The sequence below is a fragment of the Ambystoma mexicanum genome, chromosome 11 (assembly GCF_040938575.1).
Source record: "Ambystoma mexicanum isolate Mex_15411 chromosome 11, UKY_AmexF1_1, whole genome shotgun sequence".
Lineage (NCBI taxonomy): Eukaryota > Metazoa > Chordata > Amphibia > Caudata > Ambystomatidae > Ambystoma > Ambystoma mexicanum.
In genome coordinates this window covers 119,633,504-119,650,567 of record NC_090934.1, presented here as the reverse complement: position 1 = coordinate 119,650,567, position 17,064 = coordinate 119,633,504, and the positions used below count along the sequence as shown (strand labels likewise).

The 17,064-nt window shown below is 47.3% G+C and overlaps 1 protein-coding gene across 1 annotated transcript in view; it reads left to right on the top strand.

Moving 5' to 3' along the window:
* The window catches only part of SNIP1 (Smad nuclear interacting protein 1), a 106,999-nt gene that overhangs the window by 32,270 nt on the left and 57,665 nt on the right, over positions 1–17,064 (top strand). Inside the window, exon 2 of the mRNA XM_069622648.1 lies at positions 14,620–14,725. Within this exon, the coding sequence (XP_069478749.1) occupies positions 14,620–14,725 (106 nt within the window). The remainder of the gene's footprint in view (positions 1–14,619; positions 14,726–17,064) is intronic.

Below are 17,064 nucleotides of genomic sequence, written 5' to 3'. Positions count from 1 at the left end.
TTTCATTGGTATGTGCTATGCCGCCAGCCAGACTTCATCTCCAACTTGATAATTTGGAGCTTCACTTCTATGCATGTCTGCCGACTTCTTGTATCTTTCTTTAGCTTGTCTCAGCTAATCAGTTGCTTGTTTGAAGGCTTGAGTAATAGTAGCGTGCAAACTTCTTACTGCTGGCATTTCCAGGCGTTGAGGCGGGTCAAGATTAGAGGTCCAAGGATGTAGCCCTTAGATGGGATAGAAAGGGCTCTGTCCAATGCTGGAGTACAGAGAATTGTTGTAGGCGTATTCGGCTATCCATAAAATGTCCTTCCAAGTGCTTTCCGTTTGGTGTAACATAAATCTGAGATATTGTTCTAAAGTCTGGTTGGTCCTCTGTCTGACAGTCAGTCTGGGGATTGTGACTGGTGGAGAGTCTTGGGTCGATTTGTGCTAGCTCGTGACTGGTGGAGAGTCTTGGGTCGATTTGTGCTAGCTCGCAGCATTTTTTCCAAAAATGTGAGATAAATTGGCTGCCACGATCTAAAATCAGGATGGATGGAAATCTATGAATTCGGACTATTTGTTATAAGATTACATTAGCCCAGACTGAAGCTGAGGGTAACCCCTTTAGTGGGATGAAATGAGCCATTTTAGAAAACAAGTCCACCACCACCAAAATTGTGTTGAACCCATTACAAGGGGGAAGGTCAGTTATAAAGTCAAGAGATGGTGTATGCCAAGGAATAGGTGGAATATCCAGTGGTTGCAGTTGACCTGGTGATTTCTTCTTTAGGGCCTTGTTTTGTGCACTAACTCCACAGGATAATACAAATTGCTTGATGTCCCTATGCCAAGTTGGCCACCAAAAGTGTCGATTGATCTTAGCTTCGGTCTTCGCTATCCCCGGATGACCTTCCACCAGTGATTCGTGGTAGTTGGAGATTACCCTTTCCTGAAGTTTTCTACTGGGTAGGTAGAGACGTCCCTGAAAATATGGTAAGTGGTTTGAGACTGAATGGTGAACACTTTTGGTAGGCCAATCTCTCAAAGTGTCAGCATCCATGAGATGTGTGATTTCTTCGTGGATGTCATCTAAGGTTAGAGACGTTGTTCCTAAGATTTTTTTTCTCCGGGAATGATGGGCACTGGGTCTGGGTTGGTGGATTCCTCTTCTACTCCAATGCGAGATAGAGCAGCTGCCATGCCATTTCGACAACCAGGTCGGTAAGTAATCAGTCGAATTCAGCAAAAAATAATGCCCATCGGAGTTGGCGGGATGATTGAGCCTTTGCCACCTTCAAGTATTGTAGATTGCGGTGATCAGTGATTACTGTAATAGTATGTCTTGCTCCTAGAAGGTAATGCTGCCAAGCCTTAAAGGCCGCCTTAATGGCCAGAAGTTCCTTCTCCGTAATGGCATAATTCAATTCTGGTGCCATGAATTTCCGTGACCAGAAGGCCACTGGGTGGAGTTGACGCGTTTCAGGATCTTTTTGCGAGAGGACCGCTCCCATTGCTGAACTGGAAGCGTCGTTCTCGACCACGTGCGGTAGGTCTGGACGTGGGTGTTTCAGGATCGGGTTCAAGATGAATTTTTGTTTAAGTCCTGAAAGGCTTTCTCAGCTGCCTCCTGACCATTGAAAACGTTTGTTCTTTTGCAGTAGAGAGGTGATGGGATGTACTAGCTGCGAGAAGCCTGGAATGAAGCGGCGATAGAAGTTCGCAAATCCGAGCATACTCTGAACTCCTTTAATTGAGGTTGGAGAAGGCCAGTTGAGAATGGCGTCAACCTTCCGCGAATCCATGCGTACACTATGTGGGGTTAGGACAAACCCAAGGAACTCTACCTCCGTAACATGGAAGAAGCATTTTTCCAGTTTTGTAAATTGTCTGTGTTGAAGTTTGTCCAGAACAGCACGGGCATGTTTCACATGTTCCTGTTCAGACGATGACTATTGCAGAATGTCGTCTATGTATACTACGACACACACATCAATCAATTCTCGCAGGATGTCATTCATGAAATACTGGAACGCTACTGGGGCGTTGCAAAGGCCAAAGGGCATCACTTGGTATTCGAATAGCCTGTATTTGGTGTGGAAGGCGGTCTTCCATTATCCCCTTTCTTGATTCGTACCCGATGGTATGCCCCTCGAAGATCAAGCTTGGTATACATTTGGGCATCTTTAACTTGGTCCAATAGTTCAGGAATTAGTGGCAAGGGGTAACTGTTTTTAAATGGGACTTGGTTCAATGTACAGTAATCGATGCCCGTCCTAAGGTCTCCCTTTTTTTTTATTTTTTTTAAATTTTTGTATTATTTTTTAGGCACGAAGAATAAGGGTGAGGCTGCAGGGGACTTCGATGGGCGGATAAAGCAGTTAGCCAGGTACTGGTCCAGATACTTTTTTAGATGCAGATTTTCAGGTTCTGTGAGCGAATAGATCCGCCCACATGGAATCTGTGTGCCAGGTATAAGGTCGATCTGACAGTCGTACGATCTATGGGGAGGAAGAGTATTAGCTTGATCCTTCTGGAAAACATCCTGATAGTCTTGGTATACCTGAGGTAGCGGATTAGTCACTCATGATTGTTGTGTTCCTTAACCAAAGGTTCCTTTGTTTGATAACCGGTACGAGCACATTCGACTGAGGTCAGCCTCTTAGCACGCCAGTCGATGCAAGGATTGTGTGATTCTAGCCATGGCATTCCCAGAATTATTTCAAATTGTGGAGCCTTGATTAGATCAAACACAATGTCTTCCCGATGTCCGTCTTGGTACAAAGGTGTAATCTCTGAGTGTGTTACTGGACCCGAATCGATCTCACTTCCGTCGACAGTGGTGACTAAATCTGTTGCCTTTTCGCACAGAGGAAGATTCATCCTTGTAGCCAATTCTTGATCCATATAATTTCCAATGGATCCACTATCTATATATGCTCCGACTGCATGCATTTGGGACGGCTGTTGGTGATTTGTGAGGATCATTGGCAAGACTAGGTGTGAGGTCTTGAGTCCTTCTTTTCGCTCGACAAGAGGACCTCTATGCATGTCAGGCGAGGAAGTTTTCAGACTCCGGCTCCGTTTCCACTTTGCCGGCAACCCCGACTGCCTTCTTGTAAAACCACCCGAGGCAGTCTCGGAGGAAATGGCCGCAATACAAACACAGCTGTTGTCTTCTATCTCTTTCAGCCTTGGAGAACGGTCCACACTCCTCCAATCTGCATAGGCTTGGCCAAGTCAGTGGTTTTGGATGCATTCTCCTTTGGGCGCACAAAAACCTGAGTGTCCATTCTAGCTCGATCTGCCTTACGGTTCTGTAGTCTATGATCAAGCTGAACCACCAAATCTATGTATTCCGCACAATCACTGGGAGGGTTGACCACTTCAGCTAAAACATCCTTTAACTCCCCTCTTAAACCATCGTAAAACAGGGTTGTTCTTTTGTCGTCTGGCCAATCGGTTTCCACTGTCGGTCTATTAAAGGTTGTGATGTACGTCAACAGATCTTGGTTGCCTTGGCGTAGGTACAAGAGTTCATTATCCAATGCCTGACCCTGAGAGTGGCGGGCAAACAACTTCTCCATGTTCATTTGGAATCTCTGGAAGTCTCGCAAGATGGGATCGTCCTGATTGACTATAGGTACCGACTGGTCCGCAGCACTGCCACTGAGATGCAACAATACAAAGGCTACCTTAGATTGGTCGTTTGGAAAGGCCCCTGGCCTACATAGGAAATGTAGTCGGCACTGGTTTATAAAGACTGCATACCTTTTTCGGTCTCCTGCAGCGTTCTGCAGGTGCCAAAGGTACAGCTCCTGGAAGGACTACTTGAACTGGATTGCTGGGTGTAGTCGGAACCGTTGACCCCAATCCTGGTAAGTGTTTGCCCCGCCTGGGATTGAAGCAGTTGTCTAGCGAGTTCATCAGTACGATCTTTGGCCACAATAAATTCTCTCCTTAAAGCTTTGGTCTCCTGCCGGGCCGTATGTACCTCGACCCGAAGTTCCCCCAAAAGCTGGGCTAGTTGGTCTGTCTCAGCGGTTTCCATGATGCCCAGGTAGAGATTTTATAGAAGGCTTCGCGTTCTGTCACATTCACCTGGTCTCCACGGGGGCGTAGCACATAGCTGTATGAATTATGTCTGCACTGGCGTAGCTCTGGTGGAATGTCCTCTCCCCTGCTATCACCCCAGGAGGCATTTGTCTTTTTTGTGAGGTTGGCTCTCTGTCCTGCTAGACTTTCAGCAGGGGCGCAGTTAGCTCAGTCTTTCCCCGGACACAGTTACTTCACTGGTCCAGAGTGTCTGTTGCTGTGTCTGGAAATCTGGTTAAAGCAGGTAAGTCTCTATGCCAATGGATGCTTGGTATAGGTGCTCAATGTCTTTTTTTGGTTTTTTTCCCCAAGGTTTAAACGTGTTTGGTCTTTCTTGCAGGTGCGTATTCGTACGGAGATTTGGAGGAAGATTTGACTCTCCTAGGATGCTGGGCAGATTATCTCCAGGTGAGTATTGGCACGGGCGAGTGGCACTGGATGGCTGAATAACTGTTTTTGTTTTGTGTGCGACTAACCTGTTTTCTGTTCTTTCTATGCAGGCGCGGCCCCAGGATGATGGATGGAAGAACCGCTCCGACGTATTCCGGAGGAATGCAGATGCGCGGGTGAGTATTGGAGGCCTTTGTGGATGCCCTCTTCCCAACAAGGACGGCGATCCGAAGATCAGCTAAAGGCGACACCGGTGGATGAGGATTGCAGGTAAGGCCTTTGTCGCTGTAATAACATCTGTTCTTCTTTCTTCTTTCAGGCACCGATGGATGGAAATCTCAGAACGGGTGTGGCTGTAGAAGCTCGAGGACAGAGTAGACGCGGTGAGCGTTACGCTGCAGGAGTGCAGAATAACACGGAGCGTGTGCTGCCTGCAGGGTGTGGCTTAAATAGCCTTGCAAGTAGTTCCAGGCAAATAGTCCCTTACCACACCCTGCCTTTCAGGTAAAGCAGTCCCTCGGTCACGCCCTGGATATGCAGAAAGGCTCAGCCTCATTAGGCTGAGTAAGTAGTACATATGGTTCAAACTATCTTATGAGCCTGGCACCAGGACTGAGTCCAGGAGGTTCTGGACGCTCCTTTGGGGCTTGATAAGCCCTATTGGGTGTCAATGAATGGGGTGGGCCCATCAGTTCCAGGGGTTTTGGAGCACTCACCATGACACCACCAGGCCGACATGCTCTCCGACTGCGCAAACATCTGACAGGTGGCCAACAGATCTGCCATTCTGTCCCCGGTCAGATACGCTCTGCAGTCGATCGTGTTCCAGCGAAAACCCAGAAAAATCAAGTCCTGCGAGACCGTCATGGAAGATTTCCGCCAGTTCACCGACAGCCCAAGATGGAACAGGAGCTGGAGGAAAGATTGAAGATTGCACGCGGCGTTCAACGGGGAAGTGCTGTGTAAGAGCCAGTCGTCCAAATACGGATTCACATGTATACCCTGCAGACGAAGATGGCCCACAATCACCAACAGCATCTTCGTGAAGACACGCAGTGCCGAGCTGAGGCCAAAAGGAAGCACTCGAAACTGGAAGTGCTCCTCTCCCACAGAGAATCAGGATATGCATGTACGCATCCTATAGGTCCACCACGCTGAGCCTATCTGCAAGGAGGACCGTATCTGGCCGGGCGTGATCATCTTGAATTTCTCTTGGGGTAGGAAAAGATTGAACTGGGAAAGGTCTAGGATGGTGCGCAGGCCAGCCTGGTTGGGTTTGGGCACCGTAAACAGCCGCTAGTAGAAGCCCTCCCCTCGCTCCCCAAGGGGAACAGGTTCCATAGCTCTGAGGTCCAGCAGTTTCTGGACCTCGGCTTTTAGGGAGGAAGATCTGACTGCTGGAAAGGAGGGTAGAAGGGTTGGGAAGGGGGTATGGGCAAGCGGAAGCACGAGCGACTGAAGACCCACCTGTCCTCGGTGATGGTCTGCCATGCCTCCCAGTGAGATGCTGTGTGTCTTCCCACCGGGGTCTCGTGCGAGCGCAGAGAACCCTCATTTGGCAGGTTTTTCAGTGGTGTTACCACCTGAGGAGTGGGAGAAAACCCGAGTCTGTTGCTGCCTCCAGCGGTTATTAACCAAAGGGGTATCCACTCTGCGGGATTTCCGATCTAGAAACACTCTGAAACCAGAGGAAGGCCGGCTTTGACGACAGTCCCTGGGTTCTAAAAGGAGTTTTAACCAGGACGGACAAGGACTTTGCTGGCTGGGTGCTGTCCTTTGTTTTAGTCGGCTCCACATCCGTTGTGGAATGGAAATGCTCCTTACCGTCAAACTGCAGGTCCAACACCTTGTCCTGCACCTCCTTTGAGAATTTGGTGGCATGCAACCACTCCTGTCGAGAGGTATCAACTCCCAGCATCAGGCCCCGAGCCGAAGTGTCAACGTGATGTGCCTCGGCCTCCAGCAGGCATGTGCCAAGACCCTGGCATCGGACAATCCTGCCTTGAAGTCTTCCAGCTTCTCGACCGGAATGAACTCCTCAAATTCCGACAGACCTTTCCACATCTTCATATTCGCCCCCGCTAACACCAGTTCTGCATTGGCCTGCCGGAGCTGCAGGGCCGCGTTAGCAAAAATCTTCCTCCCAAGGGAGTCGAGGAGCTCTTTCCCCAGGACCTGAGTAGCCGTTGTAGAAGAGGATGCTGCAGGCTGGACTGTAGGCCTGGACTGTAAAGTGGTCGCAGCCACTACCGTGGAGAAGGGGGGGGGGGGGTGGATGGGGGCCACCTCTTCCGAGAATGCAGCCTGTATCACGTGTCAATTTTCTTATTGAGTCCAGAGTGTGGTTTTTTCCCCAGACCCTACGGACCTCGGCCAAAACGTCCTGCAAGAACAGGCCGGTACGCCCCGAAGGAGACTAGGTGAACTCCCCCGAAAGCATGCCCTCCTGCGGAGCGGGTGCCTCAGGCACTAGAACATCTAATAGGCACATCATGTCCAGTACCCGGTCGTGAACGGCTCTAATAGATCACCCTGCGCATCATCCGACGGGTCAGGGTCCTGCTGAACCGTGTCGGGCACTGTCTTGTCCATGGGGGACAACTGAGGGAAGGGTCCGGTGAGGCACCGCAGGCAAGGACGGTGCCGGCGGGACCACCGGAGGCGCAGGCGGGCTGATCTCCCTAAAAAGACCCTTGAAATACTCCATGGGGTCAGTACGCATGAGTACCTGAAATTTGCCGAAACAAGCGTCCTCCGGAGAAAGCTTGGGAGCTGCCGGAGAAGGCCTCTCATGAGGGGGATAATTCCACAGACGCAGAGGAGAGAGTTGCCAAGCCGGCCCATCCCCTGAAGTGTCCACAATAAAGGGCACCGAACCCACAGGCAGCGAGATGTAATGCGGAAGAGGCATCTCCGAGCGTTCCAGTCGTAAACTGGACTAACGGGTGCGCAAACGGAACCTTATGTTCACCTACAGAACCGCTCCCCACAAATGAGGCTGATGGCGTAGTTGTGGGAGAAGCGCCCAAAATGGCCACCATGGTTGTGGCGGGAACAGCCACCATTTTGCCGTCACCTGAGGGGAATTGCGACACGTGGAAGTGAGGCAGGGGTCCCCGTTGGTGGATCAGGGGGTCTTCATTTTAGCCATTACGCAAGGAACCTTGACTGAGCCGGTACTATGCGGCCTGGAATATTTTTGCGATCTACCAATAGCCAAACCAGCCTTCACACGAAGGACCTCCGCACTGCCGGTAAAGGAGGAACTTCGACTACTGCCCCCTCAAAGTTCTGGTGTCGCCACAAGAGCAGGAATGATGAGACACCGCTTTCACCGTTAAGGCCTTCTCAGGCCTCTCAAATGTTGGTTTCCTTAGCCACTGTACGAGGGACCTCGGACCCAAGTCGGTAGTAGCCTTTCCAGTGCGGGCCTCGAACATGCGTTCGGTAACAACAAGGCCTCGGGGCGCACCCTGGTACTTTTGAGAGAAGCCGACAAAGATTATGGAGACCCTCGGAGAGAACTGCAGTACAATTATTAGGCCAGAAGGCACCTCGGGGCAAGCCCTGGTAATAGAGCGGTCGACTCTCCTCCCGGCTCGGGTAGAACCTGGGAAGGTGTCTCCCGGCCGAGGTGCTCTGAAAAGTAAAGAACTTACCGGGCGTTTCTTCTTTTCATCGATGAAAGATTGAAAATGCGAAGGAGTACATCGACCTCCTCCCAACGCTCTAACCGACGTTGAAGTGCCTGGACCGAAAGCGAATCTCAATAAAGAGTCCCAACGGTGATCCGGACCCAAACACTCTAAACAAAGAGGATAGGGATCTGCCCTCGCGAAGCGTTGATGACAGGAGGAACAATCTGGAAAGTCTAGTTTAAACAACATACTTTTACGCGATCGCTAGTGAGAGCCAGAGAGGAGGAAAAAAGAAATAAAACTACCGCAGATGCAAGTGCGTCCAGTCCCGAACGAGCGGAGGAAAGGACTGATGGGCGATGCGCAGGGCGGAGCCAAGGTGGGCGGGGATATGAGCGCGTACTGTGCCCCACACAAAGAGGAAGGACTAAAATGTTTGCAAAATTTTCATGCTTTTTCATAGTGCTCTAGTCCCGTTCCAAAGGACGGAGAGATGTCCCATAAGTATGGAGGTAAGGGGACGGGACGTAGGAGTAATTGTATCTAAATCTGTGTCCACTATATTTCATTTTGCCGGGGAAGATGCATCACATTGACGAGTGAACATTTTTGAAAATGTCATTATCACTTGGCCAAATGCTTTTGTTGGCAAACCTAGTTTTACAACCTTCTGATTGCAGAATTTATGCAACTGCTGCTCACACAAACCAATGAGCTGTTCCCAAACTCCTTGACCTTCTCTTATCACCCTGCTGCTTTATACCAGCTACCTTAAAAGTGAGATGGTAGCAAACTACAATATTTCTCCTAGTTTGCCTAGTTTATCTGCCTGCTACGCTTTCTACTCTGCTGCTTTCCTCTTACGTAATGAATACACAAAGCTTACCAGATGTATATGCAAATTAGTAGTTAATAGTTCATCCCGTCTGCACATCTACAGATCTACTGCAATAGCATACTGTAGTTGGCCTCCGGAGCTCATTTTGCTCTTGGATTGCGATTGCATTATATATTAAACTGTGGGACAGAGCTGGCCACACTATATTCAGAGCATTGAATCATGTTTCCATTAATTCAGCAAACTGTTGAAGTTTTACATACTCATCCCGGTTTTGCAATGTCTACTCCTCCACTCGCATAGCAGAGTACATTTATGGAGGGCGAGTACCTTTGCAGGGGATGTTTTACATTTTTATGTAACATTTACTTTGTTTGCAGTAAATGTCAAAGTTGCACTGTGCATGGCTGGTCACAACAGTTTGCCAAATATAAAGTTGGTTTGTGTTGATATGCACCATTTTACAGAAAGCACTTTTACATGGTTTTTCTTCTGTTGTCATGGGTCAAGTGTATGTATTTATAGGTTGAGTATATAAACTAGTTTACTCGACCTGTAGGTCTAGCAGAATTTTAAAGAGTTTGTAAGGCCGGCTCACGGCACCAATGTTTTTATTTCAGCAGTACACAAAAATGCATTGAAAAAATGCTGTACTGATGCTTATTGTATGTCTTCGGTACACATAACTAATTGTGACATTAAAAAATATTAGCACAACATTGCTAATCAAATGGGTTTTTTTGCGAATCAAGAACATTTTAGTTGGAAAGCTCTGCTAAACAATTTTTTAAAACAAATGTATGCCTTGCAGTCCATACTGTAATTACCACCAGGTAAATTCCCTTTCCCGCGACCTTCACGTATGCCAACCTTCACACCAGTTAGGCTAGCAGTGTGATCTCTGTAGAGATATGGAGGGTGCCTGTCTTAATGAATGTGGTCTCACATCTATATTTTTTTTTAAATGCTGACCGAGATAAAATGGTTTTCTCAGACTTGTATATTTGACATCTCGGGTTGGCAAAAAAAGCTACAAATAATGTCGACAAATACAAGCTCTTAGCTAAAGCATGAACTTTCAAACATCCATCTGTCAGCCTGGTCAGCTAATGATGTATCGCGAAGTCCACCTGCAAAGTCGCAAACACCAGCTTGGGACAATGACCCATGCAGCAGACGGTAACGGGCAGCTCACAGAATGGTCCTATGGCTGATTGGTCCCACTAATGCAGTGGTCTGAGCACCAACTTGAGACTTCGGTCATTGATCAGGAGATTGGCTTCTGCATCTTAAGCACCTGCTCCTTCAGAATCTTGGTGCCAGTGGTCGGTCTGGGACACGGCTGTTGGGCTCCTCACTTTAACTATTCCGGTTGGAGGCTGCCTCAGTCCACCAATTCAGACTGGTAAGGGATGGGCAACCTCAAACACCCATATGTGCACAGCAACAGACACTTCCTTGTAGGAATGTGTATTCCGGACTAGACTGTCCCAAGTTGGCCAAACGATAGGACGTAAACTAGCTTTCATTGCAGTTATGAGTATATGATACTCAAATGGAAATATGTGGTTTAAAAAAGATATGGCAGTGCACCTGAAAAATAAGTAAAACTAGTTAACTGTTGCCAGCTTGCCTCAGGCAAATGTCAAAGTTATAAAAAGATGGTCCAGAGAACATAGATAAATTACCCTTGCAGCACTACACTGTAAGGTGGCGTGTGCTTGATTGAAACAAAGGAAATCACGAAAGGGCACGGTCCCCTATACAGGTAACCTAAATGGTAGACCAGCCCCCCAATATAAATGGATTGAGCAAGGTAATGAAGCAAAAATATTTCACTTGCTTCCAAAATCAAGTTGGGTCCAAGTAATAGCAAAACAGCTGGGGGGTCTATTGCAATGATTCACTAGTCAAGAACTTAAACAAGAAATGCCAGGGAGGATCCTCGCTCTGTTTTGGCCACGTAACTGTGGGGCACTCTCACCAAACCTCTGCGTCTGGAAGTGAAGCACCCGATTTTCAGGAAACTGCTCAAGACTTGGCTTTTCAACCAGCAACTTCAATGAAAAATAATAGCAACAAACTAATGGTCACAAAGAAACCTGGACTGATTTACGACCAGCAACTATCGAGGCTCTTAACACTACCAGCTGTAGGAAACCAATTGATTCGTGGAACTTTTGCTGCGTGGCACTAGGCTGCTCCTTAATCTCAGTGAAATCTACAACAAAAAGCCAGGAAGTGACAATACCTTCGTTCCTCAACTCCTCGGTATGGAAAATCTTGCATGCTTGTACTTCCCACACTCTTGCAGACAACCTCCAGGCGTAGTGTACTTGATTCAGACCATATCCATCTTCCACCAACAACTGAGCTTTGCGTCTTTGCACTCCACAATCCGGGGACTACCTATATGGCTAACCAGCTTGGTCGATGCCAACCACAAACAGAACTGGTCATATCGGCACACAGCTAACTGGTGCTTACAACCCGTGTCTATCAACACACAAGATTTCTGCATCTGCCCTCCTGCTAGCCGACTAACGCACCCTGCCCTCCTTTCTCACAGAAACTCGCACAACAATGCCAACATTATTGGTAGATGGGTGTTTTTATAAGACCACTTTACATAATTATTATGAATCCTTTTTAAGCACACCGGTCATGGGTAGGGTTCGCCAAGAGACCTATTTGAGTAGTGTAGCAGGGACTGATAGAAAGATGTGATGAGAAGTAACTAAAATCCACTCCATCGCCCAAGGAACGGGACCTCACTCTGGGGAATGTGGCGCCAGTACATAGCATGCAGGAAATCTCATTTCCAGATGAGAAGATAACTATACCTTTTTGTTATCGTCTATTACCAATTATACTTATATCTGCCCTTATGTTCCTTGACACACGCACACCTCAAAACAGTAATTGTCCCATAGGTGTGTTTGTATGGCACCAGTCTTTCTGGGTAATCAAAAGTATCCCCCGGTAGGTGTTGGTGACCAATCTTACCAGGCTCCTTTTTAAACTATAAGTAGAAACGAAATAACTCTGATCTTCGCCAAGTATTCAGTGTAGGCTATACACTACCTTATGCAGAACTGACTGAAAGGCAGATACTGGTAATGACTTCTATGGGAAAAACATTTAAGGCGAATGCACTGCAGTGATTACGTGTGGCGGCTAGAGACAATAAAATCAAGATATGTCGCAGTAAAGAGTGACAGGGTATGGCTAGTGGATGTAGCAATATGCACAAGGTACACATCCAAGTGGACTAACGGATGGATGGCAATGATTTTGACAATAAAAGGAAATGTCACTGTTAAAGGGAGAGGTGAAGCATGCTGGACACAGACCAAGCGTGCAGGATGAAAGTAAGCGTCCACCAAAAAGGCAGTAAGCCCCCCACAATGAGCGGCAGTTAAGGACACACCCTGGGAGGGAATGAGACCACGACCAAGTGAGGGTGAATTTAAATGTTCTTTTAATCTAAGTCAATATAGGGCATGCAAAGGACTCTGCAAACTCAGAGAGCGCTCTCTGACAATAGCAAAGGCAGCTAGTTATATTACAAATGCACGTCATGCATGAGCTAGGCTATAGGGGACACATAGTCTTTGGGATTGGATGGCAACGTCTAGCTACTATGTAGTCCATAGGCTCGGTGCTCCATGATTGGCGGGGATCCACGTGGTGGCATCACAATGTGCTTGGGTCAGCTGGGCTCATCGGGGTGGGGCTCCAGAGCCCTGGCTGTCCACGGAGATTCGCCGCTTTGGTTCTAGAAACTTTCCCTTGTGGCCATTCATAATCATTCATCACACTCGTCTATGCCAAGTTGTTATGTGAAACTTCTAACACATCAATCTAATACCTGGGTGGCGACAGAGGAAAACGGTATGCGATACGAGGCTTCCTCCATACATTATCGTAAAGTTGTCATTAACAAAGTGCCCAGTCTCATGGGTTCAGGTGTCTTATCGGGGGGCACGGGTCAAGCTACCTTCATCATTTAGTCCCTTTAGATGTAGTAAATGATGACTCTGGGGGATGCTTGCACAAGGATGGATAACTGTCTTTGTGGTCTGTTGGATTCGGGGGTGAACTGGAATACCATTAGGTCAGAGGGGACCCATAGCTGGCACCTCGGAGGCGGCGGGATTTAGGACCGGGTGGCTCGTAATTAATTTGGCCTGGCCATGACAGTACACAGTGATTGTATGGCGGCCTCTTGACATGGGGGAGGTAAATACTTGAAGCGGATCCAGCAGGAATGTGGGGAGGTGAGGCTGTGCTGCTCTAACACCAGCGAGCCCCGGCGGGCCTTGGCGGGTGGAGGGGGAGATGGCCTTGCAACTTTGTGCGGGTCTCTATTCACTGGGCTGCACAAATGCTATTGGAGAGGACAGATGCTAGGGCTGGGGGCATCAGGTGAATTACACATTCTCTGCCATTTCCATGTGCTCGCATTACTAGGTTCATAACAATGAAGGTTTTTCATTGCTACATACATTACATAGCGTTAGTCAGTCATATGCTTGCAATTCATGAGGAACATATAACAAATGTAGGTTAGTATCAGGTTGGGTTATATACTTAGGAGCAAGAAAGCAATGTGTTGGTCTAACATTTTGATTATAGTAAAAACTGGCTCAATACCCTAGGTGGCTTTCATATAATGCAGCATATTTCATCACATCATACACAAGCATTTTATATATTGCTTTTCTGTTACCCTTTTTACAATAGCAGCAAACATTAGTGGGTACAAAGCAGATTTTTTTTCGAGTGGTCGTGCACTGGACTTTAGACCATGGAGGTGTCTCAGGGGTGAGCGGGGATCACCTCGCTTTAATATAAGTGACTTGCATTATCTGTTTTAACCCTTTTTAACACACATCTTTTAGCAGCATGGATAAGACTGGGAGGCTCGAGAGTTTAGCATATATGGTTAACACTTCATCTGGGAGAGTGGGGCTGGGGGCCATGAGCACCATATATCACAAGTGAGGGGGAGGGGGGGTTAGGCGCAGGGTCGGGGTACCCTTGATGGGGACGACTTTTGTTCTTTCCCAGACCTCACTGCGAGCCCGGTCATTTCTAGGGCAATGTACTGCGGAAGGTAAATGAGTTTGTTCTGTTACTTGTTCGCGTCTAGTTGCTCGTGAGAACGGGCCTTCGGCGGATCTGCCATGGAGGAAGGTGGGGGGAAGCGCAGGACTCGCTGTGCATGTTCAAGTAGGGGCCGAGCTGCAGCGCTTGTATGCAGGCTGTTCTACTGAAGCCTGGGTTCAGTGTGCTCAAAATGGAGTCTTTGTATGTTATAAAATGGTGTCTGTTATGCTACACTGCGGGCCGTGCAGCCTCGTGTGTCGATCCGCAGCCACCCTGCCTCCCAGGCTCAGGTGCATGGGGGGGGGGGGGCTGCTGACAAGTCATGAGTCTCACGCAGGTGTGCAATGCAGGAGAGGGGGGGGTCCTAAACTGTCCTCCCATACAAGGACACAGACCGTTTCATCAGCCTACCCTGCAACATCAGCCCCCCTCCCCCCCAGCCCGACAACGCCACAACATAAACCCCTACCCTCCAGCCTTAGAAATCCATATCGAGGACCCAACTTCCTAACACTTTTTTCCTTTTTTTTTTTTATTAAAAAAAATCTTTTTTTTCTTTTTGTCTAGATCACCATCAAAACGAAAAAACAAGTCGTCCACAAGAAGTCAGTCTCCCAGAAATAAAAGGGACACAAATGGAAGTCCATCTCCCATGATGGTTCAAGTTAAACAGGTAATTGGAACCTTTGGGCACTGATGTGTCCTTCCATTGTGGGATAACTTGGAAAATGAACTACCCTTTCTGCCTGTTGTCCAGATCAATCGTACTACTTTGTGTTAGAACTGTGTTCATGCTTTAAAATGGGTATGCTTTTTTGAATAAGGCTATCTTTGTAGGTACCGAAGCTGCGTTATTCACCTGAGTTTGTGGCACTACAGAGTGAGACCAATAACTGCTCTTGTGCACATAGACGAACATTTCCATTTGCGTGCTAGTAGCCAGGCATAGTCACTCGCCCACACATCACACCCATTTCTCTCAAGTTCATTGTCATTTGCCAATGGGCAGTGATGAGTGTACATTTTGCACCTTGTATGAAATCTGACACATGTTCAACACTACAGATAAGGGTGTATCTGCTACTTTTACTCCCTAAAAATAGGCCAATACTGCTCAAAATAAAAATGGGGATGGAAAATACACCCCAACAAAAATGGGAAAGGGACTCATCGGAGTATGATCCCCTGCTTTCCTCCACACATCTCCATAGATATGCTTGGACCAGTAGTAAATATAGTGCCTGATCTGAAGAGGTAAACGTGTACCTTTTTAATGCCATGAATGTTTCATACATAAAATCTGTTTTACAGGTAAAATATTTGTACTTGCTTATTAAATAATCCCATTGGGAATGGGACTTACTTTTTTTTGCTCCCTCGCTCCCACCCCCCCCCCCCCCAACTTTAAAAATCAGTGAAATAGTGCCACTTCATAATCTTATCTGGAGCACTGCACCTGCTAGTCGGTCCGATAGCACAGCGAGTAGATCGCTCGGTTTGACATCTGTGCAGTGTCTGCTGATGCCAGTTCGAATCCCGGCAGGACCAAACTCAGCCTTTCATCCTTCCGAGGTCAATAAATGAGCACCACACACCGCTCAGCACAGCAGCACCTGAGTGTTAGCGCTAGATAAATGCTAAATTATTTACAGATCCAGGACAGGTTATTTAATCCTACAAATACGTTTTCTGTAGTTTACTTTTATGCAGTGCAGTTCTAATTTGGTAATAGGGCAAAGTTACTGGTGTCATGCACATCAGTGCATGTAATCTTTTAATTTACCACAACGTGGTACCCCGTGACAGCCATTTTTGTTTTCGCCCATGATCTCAACCAGAGATGTCAAAACCCTAAAAATAACCCGGCTCTTGCCACAGCACTCACCTAGGCATCTCGGGCTCCCAAACTACACATTTGAACCCACTGCCATAAGCGAAGTGCCATGCTCTGGCATTCGGCATCTTTTGGATGGGGGGGGCGTTCCTATATGAACAAATGCCAGAATGCTCACAGGAAACTGCAGCACCAAGGGTTCGAACGGTGCACGTTGGTGTACATGATGGGTGCACCAGTGTTTGTCTTCATTATAGGGTTAGGCGAATGAAGAGAAGGGCGTGTCTGTCCAGTTGTTTTAAAGAGTGGCAGTCACCTACTATCCATGGCTCAGTCATGCCCTAATGTCTACATTGTCCCCCAGATTACCAAATGCCACCCATTCATTTGGAGAGTGTTGCCCTTGTAATCCTTTTAATAAACCAGTACTACCGCCCTATGTCCCTATTCCCCCCCCCCCCCCAAATCCCATGAGAGTTCAGTGGGATCCGCGTCCCTGCAAACTGTCTTCACCCAATAAGAACTGTTTCCCTCCATTACCTTTATTGGCATTGCAGCCCAACCCACCTCCAGAGACGATCGGCTTGAGTCCTGTCCTAAGTGTATTCAATTTAGTTGGTATAGACCTTGGCCCTTAATTGTTTTACAACAAGGGGTCCGAGACTGAATATTTGCCAGCAAGTACTTAGGCCAGTATTACTCCCACCCTATGCTAAGGGACTAATCCGACGACCAGGGTGGTTGGTTATGCATGAGCCTGGCAAAAAAAAGTCCTCTGTCGCATAGTTTCATTCTTATCTAAACACTCCAATAAAGATACTGACTTAATAAATGATTTATTATACATTGAGATAGATTTATTGTCATAAGAGCGGTTTGTTTTAAGTGGGAAATTATCAATGGAAAATTTAGAATTATTACTAATTCTGTATTTTGAAACGTTGTTTGCTTTATGATATGGTTGTCTTGGGAGATTGGGGAATATGGGCTATGATGAGCAAGTGGGGAGAATCCAATGTAGGCCGCTTATGTTTTGGTCTCTGCTAAAGGCGATGTTCAGATCAGCAGTGGAGTCACAGGATTTCAATAAAGGATTTGATGAGGAGGGACTTCACTTCCATATCATTTTGTCATTTATAGATCATTATTTAAAATGTCTTCAAGACGTTTCGTTATGG